We start from the raw sequence: 15558 nt of genomic DNA on the forward strand, positions 1-15558 counted from the left end.
GAAGTTTGTCAAGCATGGGCAGGTAATCATTTCAGGAAGAGGAAACGTGGTTGAGATGTGAAAACTCAACCATGAAATTCTGTTATCCTTTTTTGTTTTTAATTTAGGTATATGGAATTCTGTGTTACCTATACAACTTTCCAGCAAATCTAATCTGTTGTAAAGTAGAAAGTTTATGAAAGAAAAAAAAAAAGACACCACATCCATGGGAATTTAAGGTAGCTCATGACAGCCAAATACAATGTTAAGTCTCAGAGTAATAGGAAGTAAAATTTTAAAAAGGAATGAAATAGGGACCTTGTATGCATGCTAAGAAATATGGATTTAGAAAACACATTCTTGCCAACTGCACATGAACATTCTCCAAGATAGATCATGTATTTGGCTGCAAGTCTCAACAAATTCAAAACGATAGAAACTATATCAAGTATCTTTTCTAAATACAATGTCACAAAACTAGAATCCAGTAACAGGAGAAAAATTGGAAATTCACAAATGCATGAAAACCATACTCTTGAACAACAAAAGAAAACAGAAATCAAAAGGAAAATCAAATGAAACATGAAACTGGAAACACAACATACCAAAATTTATGGATGTTGCAAAATAAGAGGGAAGTTTACGGCTATAAATGCGTTTATCAAGAAAACAGAGAGATCTCAAAAAGCCTAACATTACACCTCAAGGAACTAGAAAAAGAAAAACAAACTAAGCCCAAAGTTAGCAGAAAGCAGGAAAAAATAGAGTAGAAATAAATTAAATAGAGAGCAGGAGAACACTAGAAAAGATCAATGAAATTAAGTTGGTTTTGGAAAAGATAAAATTGACAAACCTTTAGCTGGGCTAACCAAGACAAAAAGAGATAGGTCTCAAATAAATAAAGTTAATGAAAGAGGAAGTCTACTGAAATACAAAGACTGTATAAGCAATTATCTGCCAACAAATTGGACAATCTGAAGAATTGGATAAATTCCTAGAAACATGACTTACCAAGATTGAGTCAGGAAGAAATGGAAAAATCTGAACAAATCAATAAAGGGTAAAGATTTTGAATCAGTAATCAAAATCTCCCAACAAAGAAAAGCCCAGGATCAGATGGTTTCACTGGTGAATTCTACTAAAGAAAGAAGTAATACCAATTTTTCTCAAACTCTTCCCAAAAATCTGAAGAGGGAACACTCCTAAACTCATGAGGTGAGTATTACCCTGATACCAAAGCCAGATTAGGATACTACAAAAAAAAAAACTGCAGGCCAATGTCCTTGATGAATATAGATGTAAAGCTTCTTAACAAAATACTTGCAAACCAAATTCAATAGCACATTAAGACTCATACACATGATCAAGTGGGATTTATCCTGGGATACAAAGATGGTTGTTGTGTTGTTGTTGTGAAAGTCGCTCAGTTGTCTGACTCTTTGCAACCCAGTCTATGGAATTCTCCAGGCCAGAATACTGGAGTGGGTAGCCTTTCCCTTCTCCAGGGGATCTTCCCAACCTAGGGATCAAACCCAGGTCTCCTGCATTGCACGCAGATTCTTTACCAGCTGAGCCACAAGGGAAGCCCACAAAGATGGTTCAACACACTCAAATCAATAAATGTAATACATTAATAGAATGAAAGATTAAAATTATGGTATTTTCAACATTACCTTAGGAGAACCCTAAATAGAATTGGGGATATTGTTGCCTCTATATATTGATATCAATTTCAAAATGCTAGTTTGTGTCGGGGTGTGTATCTGGCCAAATGCTTCAAATCTTATATGAAAAACAGTTATAGAAAGTTTAATTAAGAACCAAAGGGAATTACATTTGACTACTTCCTCAGAAACACAAAAGTAATATGAAATACTTATTAAGATGTTGGTTTCTAAGTTAAAAAAAAAAAATCTGGCTTTTTCAAAGACAGCATGAGAAGTCATGAAACAATCCCAAGCAGGAGTAATGTGGCCAGTTTACATTTTAGAAAGACTGATCTGCCAGTAGCATAGACTACAGGTTAGAGGCATAGTTAAGATGAGAAGAGACCACAGCAATAGTTCAGAGAAGCAGAGGATTATGGTGGACTTCTAGAACTTAAATGGTGGGAAATTACAGAGTTAAGAACTCTTTTGGAAATGGAATTGGGGACCTCAGACACCTTCATAACAGCTGATACCCAACTCTGGATATAATTGACTGTCTTCCAAACTAGACTGGTTAGTTAGTATCCTCTGATGTCTTTAGTCTGAAAGGAATACAGTCAGGTTCCTGGAAGCTCCCCTGACACTGCAGATACAAGTAGGAAGATATTTTATAAAATGCTTTACTTATTGAGTAGTGGCCTGGGTGGCAGCCCCACCTGCCCACCTAACATACACACACATACACATCCTGTTGTATTTCCAAAAGAGAGCACACATGCCAAGATGTCATCCATCTCTAGCCATCTGACTCATAAAGAGGAGACAGAGGGGCCCATCACATACACCAAGCTATCGCAACGACACTCCTTTCACTGTTTCTGTTCAGTCTAGAAGACCTGGCCTGAGACGGTTTTAAGATTTTCTGTTATTTGCAATGTATGGAAAAGTAAATTAGTGACATTCATAAGGTAATAAACTGACAAGAACAAGACCGTTTTGTTTTCCTTTTTTAATTTAGAATCTTGTTAGCAATACATTACATCCTTGATAGAAAAAACCACCTTTTACACAGTAACTCAAAAACCAACCATTTAAGAAAATAATATAGTAATCAACTGCTACCAGGGGAAAGAGGTCCTCTCATTTGATTCTACTGGCAGGCCCAGGTTTATCTGAACTTTGAGAAACTCTTTGTCCTGAATGGATGATGAAGCATTCAAGTAAAAGGTAAGGAGTTATAAGTGTTGAGTTTCTGAGGATTCTGCCTCAAAAGAAGTTCCTCCAGGGATAGCCACAGTTCTCCAGTTTACTCCAATGTTGCGATGTTTCTGGGATGACCAGCATAGGTGCCTTTTGAGGAGTTTTGACAATTCATCAACCTCAAGATTCAGGTCTTATAAAACATTCTTCCCACATTAAAAAAGACTTTGTCCCCACAGTAGTTTTTCATCGCTTCTCCAGCTTCTTGTACTTGGCTTCTGCAGTGGGGAGAGGGAGAGGAAGAGTTATATCTTTTAAAATTGGCTCTTATAAAAAAAAGGGAGAGAGGGAGAAAGAAAAAAATAAATAAAGACTCCCCCTGTGGTCCAGTGATTAAGATTTCACTTCCCAATGCAGAGGGCACAGGTTTGATCCCTGGTCGGGGAACTAAGATCCCACATGCCCGTGCAATGTGGCCAAAAATTAAAACATAAAAAAACAAAATCAGCTCTTACAAAGATACTCTTTAGTTAGCATTTCCAGGCAAATTAAAAAATGTCTATTACATTAAAAAAATATCTATTAACTTCAGCCCTTGTAGCTGTCCAAACTGTATCCAAATTACGGGAACACCATAAATGCTAACTATCATATTAGCTACAGACAGATATTTGGATACCTGTCCAAATATAACTAGTGTGCACAACTTAAGGAGTCAAATATCCACAAAATATCCACACACATAACCAAGAATTTAACATGAGTTCCCTACATTCTAGCCCTGTCAACAGCACCTGCTCAGACACTCTACCAGGGTTAAGCAAACCTATTAGCACTTGAGCCACCAGGAGCCTTAGAAAAGCACAGGAAGCACTTGCCCCTCCAGGCTCTGTCCCAGGCACCCTCTGAGAGTCAGACTAAAATCTCAAGTACGTTTCTCCTTTTATTTTCTTATTCCTATCCCTCATACACACTAGGAAAACAATTTTGAAAGATACTGGAATTTAAAAGACCATCAAGTAAACCTCTTAATGTTACAGATTCCCTCTTTCTTTAAAACCCTGAAAGCATCTGGCACAATGCTTTCTAAAGTTCACAGTCACCATTTAATACATTTAATTGTGGACGTTAACTACCACCCATGTCAAATCTCAGTCTGCTACAAACCAATTGCTTGAAGTAGTCAACAACTGTCAATGATTAAAAATAACATGTAAATTATATCTAGGGTAAAAACAACTGTGTTTTTTGTTTTTTTTTTTAACAACTGTGTTATTTTTACTCATGGCTATAAGAGCCAGTCAGGTAGCAAGGCATCAACACTAGTACCAGTTTCTTCATTAAAGGAAAAGTAATCCCTTAAGAAAGCCTTGATTGGACTGTCTACTCTGTTTCTGAGATGTGTATCTACATTATTAAAGATGCTTCAGCCTGCTGAACCACACTTAAAAGCTTGAGCTTTGAAATCAATCATACTTTGGAATGCAGCTCTTCTATATACTAACTTTGTGTCCTTAAGCACTTTCACTGTGCAACTCTGCTGTCCTTAAGCCAGTTATAACTCCTTCAACCACAGCTTCCTCTTCAACAGAATGGGGCTAAAAATCATGTACTTACCTCAGAGATTAAAGGATAAAAAAAAAATAGGCACAAAATATTAAGAACAGTGCCTGATATATTATTAAGCACTCAGGAAATGTTATTTTATTACTACTAGTCATAAAAAGTTACTCTCCAGACGTATTATGAGATTAAAATAGATCACTGTAGGCATACTGTAAATGTTAACTATCATATAAGGTCATACTGGCAGGAGGGTGCTCTTATCAAATCAAAACAAAAAAAAATGGTTACCCAGTTTTTTTGAATATGCATCCAACTTGTAGGCTGCCTGCTCAAGAGCTGCTACTTGCTCCTCAATTACATTGATCTGATCCAGATAAGGCTGCAGTCCAGCATCTTTAAAAACAAAGACAGACCAGGGTTTATACAGCATCAGCAAGGAATGCAGAAAAAGGTGGAAAGTAACCATGCTAGTGTCTCTTCAGCTCTGCCTAAGACAGAGTAGGTGGAGTGACAGGATTCTGATCACTGGCAGGCACATGCCTTAGAAGACAGCAGCGAGCTACTCAGGTATGACTGGTGACCTAAACAAAGTTAGGTGCCTCTCATCTACTAGTTTTCCTCTCTTAAATTCCTTGCTCCTCAAGCAATCTTTCCGTTACTGACTCAGTTTCTTAGGTACTCCCAGACCAAGAAGGAGGGCCCTATAGACAGGGAACACAAATATAAGTCAACAGGAAAATATATTCTGCCAACTAAAGCAGCATTTTATGATTATATATGTTATGGTTTTCTGTTTATAAAGTAGTCCTTTACGGATTTCATTGTTTATTCACTAGAATCTGGCCACTTTTCCTCTGCCCCATTTTTCCGGAAATAAATGGATCAAATCAAGATTCAGAAGCAGAAATAACCATACCACCAAAGCACACTAATCCTCAGAGTGGAAAAAATTCACTTTAACTTTGTAATTCACTTTTAGAAAATGAGCTACCTGAGGACAGAGACCATGCTCCCTTCCCTTCTCCATGCTCCCTTCCCTTCTCCACTGCCCCAAGCACAAAAGAACATTAAGTACAAACAAACACGTTTAATTGTAAAATTATTACTTACACTTCTGGTTTAAATCCTTTAAGTTTCTACTAATGTTTATAGCAATATCTTTCATTTCAAGGTACTTCAGGCTGGTTAGTTTATTCATATTTTCCAGGAGCTTATAGTCTTCACTGGTAGCTTTAAAACAAACACAGAAGATGTGATACCTTTAGGATTTGTGTAGATGACTAGAATGTGGAATTAACGACCAAATGGCAGTTCAAGGCAGGATCTAGGGAATGTCAAAGAAGCAGGCCACTTCTGATCTATGACGTTTATACTCAGCCTATGTACTCCAGGGCTTCCCTGGTGGCTCAGCAGTAAAGAATCTGCCTGTAGTGCAGGAGCTGCAAGAGCCGTGGGTTTGATCCCTGGGTTGGGAAGATCACCCACTCCAATATTCTTGCCTGGAGAATCCCATGGACAGAGAAGCCTGGAGGGCTACAGTCCATAGCGTCGCAAAGAGTAGGATATGAGTGAAGCAACTTATGCACACACATATGTATTCTAAATGTCTAAGTAGGAATTCAGGCAACAACTGGCCAACTATTTAAACCAAATAAAATCCAGAAGCTTTAGGATTGTAGTTAGAAAGGGAAAAGATAAACTCATGTACCAGAAAAAGGGAGGTGAAGCAGTCTTGGTCTCCCTAATATGACATCATATAACTGGGCAGATTGCACCATAAATACAGATACATATAGATGGCTAATAAACATGTGAAAAAAAGCTCAACATCGCTCATTACTAGAGAAATGCAAATCAAAACTACAGTGAGGTTATCACCTCAACACTGGTCAAATGGCCATCATCAAAAAAAAAAAATCTACAAATGGGGCTCCCTTGGTGGTTCAGTGGTAAAGAGTCCACCTGTCAATACAAGAGAAAGGGGTTCAACGCCTGAACCAGGAAGATCCTACATGCTGCAGAGCAACTAAGCCCGTGAGCCCCAACTCTGAGCCTGTACGCTGCAACTACTGAAGCCGGACTGCCCTAGAGCCCATGCTCCACAACAAAGAGAAGCCAATACAATGAGAAGCCCGTGCCCTGCAACGAGAGAGCAGCGCCACTCACCACAGCTAGAGAAAAGCCCATGCAGCAGGGAAGACAGCACGGCCAAAGCTAAATAAGACAATAATTTCTAAAAGCTCTACAAACAATAAATGCTGCAGAGGATGTGGAGAAAAGGGAACCCCCTTGCACTGTTGGTGTGAATGTAACTTGATACTGCCACTACGGAGAACAGTATTGAGATTCCTTAAAAAACAAAAAATAAAACTACCATATGACCCAGCAATCCCAATACTGGGGATATACCCTGAGAAAAGCATAATTCAAAAAGACACTTTGGCCACCTGATGCGAAGAGCTGACTCGTTTGAAAAGACCCTGATGCTGGGAGGGATTGGCGGCAGGAGGAGAAGGGGATGACCGAGGATGAGATGGCTGGATGGCATCACCGACTCGATGGACATGAGTTTGGGTGAACTCCGGGAGTTGGTGATGGACAGGGAGGCCTGGCGTGCTGCAATTCATGGGGTCGCAAAGAGTCAGACACGACTGAGCGACTGAACTGAACTGAACTGACCCTAATGTACATTACAACACTATTTGCAATAGCCAAGAAATGGAAGCAACTTAGATGTCCACCGACAGATGAAGGGATAAAGAAGTTGTGGTACATATACATATATAATGGAATATTACTCAGCCATAAAAAGGAACGAGCTTGAGTCAGTCCTATTGAGACAGATGAACCTAGAGCCTGTTATACAGAGTGAAGTTAAGTCAGAAAGAGAAGAACAAATAGTGTTTATTGACACATACATACGGAATCTAGAAAAATCGTACTGATGAACCTATTTGTAGGCCAGGAATAGAGACATAGAAAACAGACTTGTGGACACATGGGGGAAGGAGAGGTGGGACAAATTGAGAGAGCAGCACTGAGATATAAACATTACCATACGTAAAACAGATAGCTAGTGGGACGTTGCTGTAACACAGGGAACTTCAACCCAGTGCTCTGTGACAACCTGGGGGTGAGGGGAGAGGGGAAGGTTCAAGAGGGATGGAACATATGAATACTTAGAGCTGATTCACACTGTTGTATGGCAGAAGCTAACACAACATAGTAAAGCAATTACCATCAACTGAAAATAAAATAAGGAAAAAAAACAGCTTTGCAAATAAATGTAGAAGAGATGGGGAAAAGATACATATATATATCAAAATATATATAAAGTCAACTAGGACCTCAACGCTTCTTAGTAACTCATTTACTACTTGCGATTCTATATTCCATTTTAGGCACTGACTTTTCCAAACTATTTGCCTGCTTCTCACATTGTTGGTTCCCTTCCCCATCCTTACTCAAAGCAAATGGCCTTTACTCCAACTTTCCCAAAAGTCAAGCCCACTTACATAAACTGCCTCAATCTTTCTGCCTCACTTCTACACTTCTCTGTACCTTAATATATTCTCAAGAGGCAGAAGTGTTCCTATTCTTGCCAAGACAGCTCCTTCTCCTCCTGTGTGCCTGATCCCAATCCTTCTACCTCTTCAGAGCTTCTCTTCAACCAGCTCCTTTCCCTTGCCTTACCAAATTCTCTCTCCATCCTGGCATCTTCCTCTCTATCTATATTCCAGTTTCCTCCAGCCCCAAAGCACTCCCTCTATTCTACACCTACATCATTTGCTCAGTAAAGCAAAGGAGCTTCACTGTTAACCCTTTTGAAGGAGTAACTTACACTCACTGCTTCCTCCTCACCACCACTCTCTGGTATAAACCGTTCCTGTCTGGTCTCTGTCCCCAGAGACAGAAAAATCACACCCAGAGAAATCACATACTCCAAGGTTGTCAGTGCTCTCCTAATTACCAAATCCTTGGCCTTTTCTAAGTTATTATCCTCCTGGGCCTCTCCACAGTATCTGGCATTACTGCTCTCCCTCTCTCCATGAACTGCTCCTTTCCTTGGCTGCTATAGCATTTTCTAATCTAACTGCTCTTTTTGAGTGTCTATGCCAGATCTCTTCTCATCCAACTCCCTTAACTATCAGGTCTCAGCTCCTCCTCAGCTGTGACTCATGGCTGATGTTTACATAGGTGGCACATTCCTATGGCACTCCCAGAGTTTTTGAGTTTCAAACTCAAAAAAGTATCTGTATAGATAAGAATGACAATCATAGGGAAATTATAATCCACTTTAAATTAATTTTATAATAATCATTTGTAAATCTAGGTACTTTAAGTCCTGTTAATAAAAACTAATTGCCCAATACAGGCATTCCCTGAGATTTCAGTCCAGGTCTTCTTATCTGCCTCTAAGGTCTTCCTTGGCAACCTCTTCCTACACATCCTAAACTCACACTACTAGGCAGGTGACTCCCAAATCTGTTTTTCCTGCTCTGATCACTCTGAGCTCTGGACTCACATGTTCAGGTCACCTGAATGTCTTGGTAACAGTCACCTGAGTATCCCAGTAATACCTAAAATCAGCAAAGCCCAAGCTGAAAATGTTATTTTCACACTAAACATGATTCTTCTTTCCAACTTGCCTATTTTGGCTGATGGCGCCACTGGCTTAAAACCTCAGACATGTCTTTAGCTGCTCCCATCCCTCAATATCCACTTCAACAAGTCTTATAAATTCCACTTCCGTAATGATCTTGGGTCCATGCTCCTCTCTCCACTCCTTTTACCATCACTCTGTCATAGACCATATCTTTTCATCTGAAATGTTGTTATTCCCTCTCTCCTCCATATCCACACTCTCACTGCTATCAGACTTGTCTCTTTCAAATAACAGTGACACACTCAAATACCCAGGAGCCAGCAATATTATGTAAATGAGTGAAGCAAGCCAGGTGTTTGCATATTAAACACAAGATTATTCACTTCTACAAAGAAATACACTCTCATTTCTTGGAACAGTATGATCTTCTTAGTCTTAGTCTATAATTTACTTTATCAATTTTGATAGACATTGGTACAGAAAACCATTTCTGTACCACTACTAAAAAACAATATAAGAAGAGTAAGAAATGGCAACTGACATCGGGTCTCAGTAAAAGGGAGAAAACAGGGAATAGTGGGGACAAACCGCACCACGCTGGTCCATTTAAAGGAGACAATGCCCAACTCTAGTCAGTTAGAGCCTTGCAAGAATGGGAGCACTGCCAAGTCTTTGGAATTTTTAAAGAAAAGCCAAAAATAAAATAAAATCTAGATTTTGTTGCTTGGTTTCTCTTGCTCAAAAATAAAAAAACAAATAAATAGGCTGTTGGAGACTCACAACCCCTCCTATTCTGCATCAAGCATTTTCTCATACATTCTGGTTCACAAATTTAGCTCACAGCAACTTCCTGGGGAAGTGAAACAATATAACAGACCCTTATGAAAAACTACACTTGACCTGGACTTCATTTTTTGGATCTTCCTCCACACATAGGTCATGCTTCACTGGGAAATACACACTGGACCAAAAAATTAATCATGTCTCAAAGAGTGGGTCATCAAATCCTCAGACCAACCTAATAGACCCCAAATTTTGCTGATCACTCCCCATTTCCCTTTAACCTAATAAGTACATCTCTTTAGCCAAACAAACAGCTTGCTTATACCATCTCACTCACTAGTCATTTCCCACTTATCTGCCGATGAATTCTTATATTCTTTACAACCCCTTTCAAAATACACTTCCCCCAAGGAAGCACTTCGTGATGAATTCTTTTTCGTTTTCTCAGGCTCAGTCTACCCTATGGAGACCTGCAGGGTTGTATTAAGTATTCTTACGTGTTTCTGCACCAAACTTTTTTTTTTTTGAAGTACAGTTGATTTACAATGTTGTAATTACTGCTGTACAGCAAAGTGACTCAGCCATATATATATATATGTATATATATGTGTGTGTATATATATACACACACACACACACAAACACATTCTTTTTTCCTTACATTCTTTTCCATTATGGTTTATCATAGGACATTAAATATAGTTCTCTGTGCTACATAGTAGGACCTTGCTGTTTATCCTGTGTTTCTGAAAGTAGTTCCTGAATTTCTCCAGGGAAGGGAGGGACTTCTTTCCTACACTTTCTTAACCTCCCCAAACTTTCAACAGGCATGTTTTTAGGTTTATGGGGTTAGGGAGGGAGCCGCACGCTGACGCTGCTAAAGCACCTCACGGGTTTGCGGATGCCAAACGCCAAACCACTCCAGCGGGTGGTGCCCGGCACTACCCGCATCCATCCGGACCGCGCCTCACCCGTCAGCTCCCCAGTCAGGTAAGTTGCCATTTTGGAGAACATGTCCCGGCAGAGCTCATTTATGTCAGCCTCAGCAGGCTCCTTTGCTTCCTCAGCAGTCTCCACAGCGACATCATCTGAATTAAAGGAGAATGAGTAAGTGCCCCGCCCTGCCCCGGTCCTAATCCGGACACAGCAGCTTCTCCGCACACCCCTCCACCTGACCTCATTCCATCAAATCCGCTGCGTTCTCATATCCGTAATTCCCAGTCCCTCGCTTCGTTCCTGCCTTACCCGCCTCTGCCTCATGCCTCTGCTCCCTTGCACCGGCCTCAGCCCACACTTGACCTCGGGGCCACTCTTTCTCAGTTGCTCTGACAGGACAAACACGCGCACACACAGGCGCGCCCCTCCGATCTGCCCGCTCCCGCCAGGTGAGCCCCGGCATCTCGGGCCCGTACCCGGAGACTCAGGCCTCCCCACCGGACACTTCATCCGCGTCCACTCCGCATACCTCGAACTGGCTCCTCGCGGTGGATCGCGGGGACACCCTCGGCCGCCGCCGCCATGCCCTGCCCCCGCGCTGCTTCCGGTTGTGAGGTGCTGCGCATGCGCGCTGGGCGTGCCCCGCCCTCCCCGCCCTGGGTTCAATGCCCTGTGGTTCTGCGCTTGTGGGCTAAGTTATGTCTCAAGTAATGAATAATAACCAAGCGTAAGCACTAAGCCAAATTTAAAGCTAAAATAGTCTTCGTGAGTCAATGCGCTACAAAGGGTCCTACATCTGGAACGAGGGATGCACTCAATCCCGCGGCCACTCCCTGGAAGTATCGCTAGCCTAGTAAGACCCACGACCTCTGGGATGGCCCAGTGTAGCCTGCTGACTATAAGTGGTAAAGAGACAAGTTAGCCCCTCCCCAGAGAATCCTCTCTCTGGCCGGTATTAGTCGCTGAAAGACTGTTCAGGAAATCCATGCTTTTGAAGATAGTCTCATCCAGGCTCTGGGAAGCCTTCAGGCCGTTATACCTGAGCCAAAATACTCTCTCTTCTGCTTCCCTGATAGCTCAGTTGGTAAAGAATCCGCCTGCAATGCAGGAGACCCCGGTTCCTGGATCAGGAAGTTCCCCTGGAGAAGGGATAGGCTACCCACTCCAGTATTCTTGGGCTTCCCTTGTGGCTCGGCTGGTTAAGAATCCACCCTCAATGCGGGACACCTGATTTTGATCCCTGGGTTGGGAAGATCCCCTGGAGAAGGGAAAGGCTACCCACTCCAGTGTTCAGGCCTGGAGAATTCCATGGACTGTATAGTCCATGGGGTCGCAGAGAGTCGGACAGGACTGAGCGACTTTCACTTCCCTTCACTTCTGATGTCCTAGATTAAGGTCAACTTACTGGGCCTTTTTTTTCAGACTGCAGACTGGCACCTGTTTCTCTTCTGTTGCTATAACCTTTCTTGAAGAAAGCTTAGATCATAATATTTTTTTTTTCTGGTCACACCACCTGGCATGTGGGATCTTAGTTCCCCCAACTGTGTAGAGGATGGAAGACGTGTGTCCACATTGGGAGTACAGAGTCTTAACCACCGGGGAAGTCCAGTTATAATTTTTCAGAACTGAGGATACAGTCTGGTGTTCTTAATTGCATTGAGCTGTTTCAAATACAAATAGAATGTATTTGATGGGATGGAAGAACAGGGATGGGTGAAGGGAATGGATGAAAAAAGAAAGTGGGGAGCAGTGGAATGTGCCAAATGAGGGAGGAATAAAGATCACAAGGGAAGAGAGAGGGGATATATAGCAGGTGTCAAGATGCAGGCCTATACACCCGAAATCTTGGTGTAGGAGCTTTTTTGTCTTATCTCTGGTTATTCTCCATCTGCACTCTCACTGCCCACACAGAAACACACACAAACAGACACAAACCCCTTAGTCTCTTCACTCTAAGGACCAGAACACCCTAGATTACCACCTCCACTTCCTCCAATAGGACAATCATAGTGTCCACCATTTCAAACCATTCCTATGAGTCGGAAGTTTTTCCTTCAGGACTCCTGGGGAAGCCCAGCTTCTTCACATTGTCACTGCCCCAGCTCTGCACTTCCCAGGAGGGTGAGTTTTCTCCAGCCCTAGTATTAATACAAGGATGGGTCACAGTTCCAGCCCCTCTTCTTTCTCCTGCCATCCCCAAAGCAAGTGCAAAGTCTTGGTTTTCCTAAGGATTTTTTTTTTATTGATAATCACCAGGCAAACCCACAGTGCCCTGTGGAAGGAGAGAGTCAGAGTCCCCCACATTTTATCCAAAGATCCTAGAATCCTGAGGTCGTTTCTTGGCCAGCTTCTCCTCAGGCTTCAGCTCTGTTCTGGTTTACACCCCCATCCCTGTATAGTGGCATGTCTGGAGGCAGGCTTGCCACTGAGCCTTCCTGGACTTTGCTGGGGAAAGTTGAGGGAGGTCACCAATCCAACTCCTCTACAACAGTGTACTCGCCCCACGCAAGAAAGTGTCCCCTCCTCTCTGGCTTCCCCTTCTCTTTCACAGGGAATCCCAATGGGGAAGAAGTGAACCCCATGGTTGCCAGCAGTTGTCCTCAAGACACACAGAGGAAAAGGTTCACTGGCATGTAAGAAGACATCTAAATATTGCTCTTCTCTCAGCTTCTACTTTTTTCACAAATCATGGCTAGCCAGATGCTCAGGAAAGTTATTACCCTTCTTTCCTTTATTGTTTTTACTTAAAAAAAAATTATCACAGCAGAATTCAGAGCACACGGGGGTGAGAGGCCCGGCAGGAAATATTTCATAGACCTGCACAGCTACACACAGAAACCTTGGCTCCAAAGGCCAGGCACAGGGTGGGGCTTGACAGCAGCAGTGGTAACACCCAGTGCCCTAGAGGTGGAGGGCGTGTGCTGGGGGAGGCGGTGCCAGAAGAACCTGCCGTCTGAAGCTTTAGGACCCCTCCCCACTACTCTCCTGCCTGCCCTAGAGTCCCCAGGGGGCTGGAGTCACAGCTGGGGCTGCCTGCAGGTGCTCCCAAATGCCTTGTTCCCCCTGTTGGAAGAAAAGAAGGACAGGTCACTTGGAGGAGTTTGTGTCCCACTTTCCTTTTACCTGGATCTGTTTCTCCAACCCCAGACCCTCTCCTGGAGGCTAAGGCCACCCTCAGGCCAGAGAAACCAACTTCAGTTCTTCTTTCCACCCTCTGACCTCCACTGACAGACTGACTACTGGCAACATGTTGCCCCAGGAGAATGAAATGTTGGTCTTTCAAAAATGTTTTGCCTCCATCCACTGAGTGGGATAGATGGTAGAGATCAGCTGTGGGGAGCCAAGAAGAGCCAGGTAAAGGACCACTCACTGTGTCCGGAAGAGGAGCCAGCCACCCCTTTCTCTCCACCATCGTCAGCTTTGAGCCCATGGCATCAACCTGGGTCATGACTCCTTCCAGGACAGTCTCCAGCTGCAAAACTCTCCTTGTGAGCCTGTGCAGGATTTGAGAGAGACCAAAGGAGCAGAAATGTGTGTCTGGAGAGCTGGGTGATTCCAGGGGAAGGGGGTACAGAACAGGGGGTGCCTGGATGGGAAGAACATAAGGCCCAGTGGTGCTGGGAGAATTAAAGGGAGACAGGGGTTTTCCCTGGAGTAGGATAGGGAGTTGGAAGGTTGTGAAAAGAAGCTCAAGGTAGAATGACATAAACAGAGTCAGCTCTGGGCCCCCTGGCTGCACGTACGTGTCGAATTCTTCTCCCGAAACCCAGCCACCTGCTTTGGCAGCCTGCTTTGGACTCGACTCGCCTGGTGGGCTCCTCACAATGGACCAGCCCAAGTTCTCAATCTCAGCATGGACGGCCACCTGATCAGAAAGTCAGAGGTCAGGGAGAAGTTGACTCTGGGAAGTCATCAGCTCCTGCTCCATCACTTGCTCTAATGGGCTCTCAGGACCAGGCCTTTGGCTATAGTTATTGCTATAAACTCTAGAGACAACAGAATCAGAGTGGTGGTGCTGGACACAAAGCTGGCCTAACCTCTGGGAGAGAATCACCTCCCCAGGAAACAAAACACAAGCTCCTTGAAGCACTGATGAATGAGGCACTCACTAGAAGCCAGCTCTGTTAAGGGAGAGGAGGGACAGTGTCCTGGCACTGCTCCTTTAGCCCTTGGCTTTTTGGTCTATGAAGGCTAGGGATGAAGAGGCATAGGAGGGGCAGCTAAGGGTCAGAGTTTGAGAACTCCAAGGAGAAGACAAGTGCTCTGAAGGAATTGTCAGAGATTCCTCGGCAATTGGTCCTTTTCTCCTGAGGCTGTGTTTTAGAGCAATGATGATCAACCTTGGCTATGTACCGGAGTCACCTGGGGAGCTTTAAAAATGATTGATGAGGCTTCCCTGGTGGTTCAATGGTAAAGAATTCACCTGGCAATGCAGGAGACGTGGATCCAGTCCCTGACAGGGGAAGATCCCACTATGCCAGGGACCAGCTAAGCCCACGCACCACAACCACTGAGCCTGTGCTCTAGAGCCCGGGAGCTGCAACTACTGAGCCCACGTATGACAGCTACTTAAGCTCACGTGTCCTAGAGCCCATGCTCTACAAGAAGAGAAGCCACTGCAGTGAGAAGCCTACACACCACAACTAGAGAAAGCCCACAACAGAGATCCAGTACAGCCATGAATAAATACATTAATTTAAAAAAATCAGCCAGTGTCCAATTCTGGCAGAACCACATTGAAACAAATGATGGCTGACCCCCACTGACTCCCCCAGAGATTCTGGTCTGGAGTGTGTGGCCTGAGCATTAGGATGTTTTAAAACTCCTAGAACCAGGGGG

General features: G+C 43.2%; 2 protein-coding genes across 2 annotated transcripts in view; both read right to left on the reverse strand.

Moving 5' to 3' along the window:
• Window positions 1-2622: 2622 nt before the first annotated feature.
• BLOC1S2 (biogenesis of lysosomal organelles complex 1 subunit 2) lies at window positions 2623-11590 on the reverse strand. The gene is made up of 5 exons (XM_069567582.1): window positions 11249-11590; window positions 10755-10871; window positions 5505-5624; window positions 4683-4787; window positions 2623-3106 (listed from the first exon to the last, which is right to left on the reverse strand). The coding sequence occupies exons 1-5, from the start codon at window positions 11343-11345 to the stop codon at window positions 3075-3077; spliced, it is 471 nt and encodes a 156-aa protein (XP_069423683.1). The 5' UTR covers window positions 11346-11590; the 3' UTR covers window positions 2623-3074.
• Window positions 11591-12938: 1348 nt separating this feature from the next.
• Window positions 12939-15558, reverse strand: part of PKD2L1 (polycystin 2 like 1, transient receptor potential cation channel) — a 44306-nt gene continuing 41686 nt past the window's right edge. Inside the window, exons 13-15 of the mRNA XM_069567580.1 lie at window positions 14463-14584; window positions 14090-14213; window positions 12939-13782 (exon numbers count right to left, since the gene is read on the reverse strand). Of these exons, the coding sequence (XP_069423681.1) occupies window positions 13714-13782; window positions 14090-14213; window positions 14463-14584 (315 nt within the window). The 3' untranslated portion in view covers window positions 12939-13713. The remainder of the gene's footprint in view (window positions 13783-14089; window positions 14214-14462; window positions 14585-15558) is intronic.

This window comes from Ovis canadensis, chromosome 22, assembly GCF_042477335.2.
Source record: "Ovis canadensis isolate MfBH-ARS-UI-01 breed Bighorn chromosome 22, ARS-UI_OviCan_v2, whole genome shotgun sequence".
Classification (NCBI taxonomy): domain Eukaryota; kingdom Metazoa; phylum Chordata; class Mammalia; order Artiodactyla; family Bovidae; genus Ovis; species Ovis canadensis.

Bases quoted from the DNA above. Each gene is read 5' to 3' on its own strand.
- BLOC1S2 (XM_069567582.1), bottom strand. From the start codon at position 11,345: ATGCGCAGCACCTCACAACCGGAAGCAGCGCGGGGGCAGGGCATGGCG. The intron at 10,872-11,248 runs GTATGCGGAGTG...CCTTTAATTCAG, and splicing joins CCGCGAGGAGCCAGTTCGAG to ATGATGTCGCTGTGGAGACT. The intron at 5,625-10,754 runs GTGAGGCGCGGT...TTTGTTTTAAAG, and splicing joins CCTGACTGGGGAGCTGACGG to CTACCAGTGAAGACTATAAG.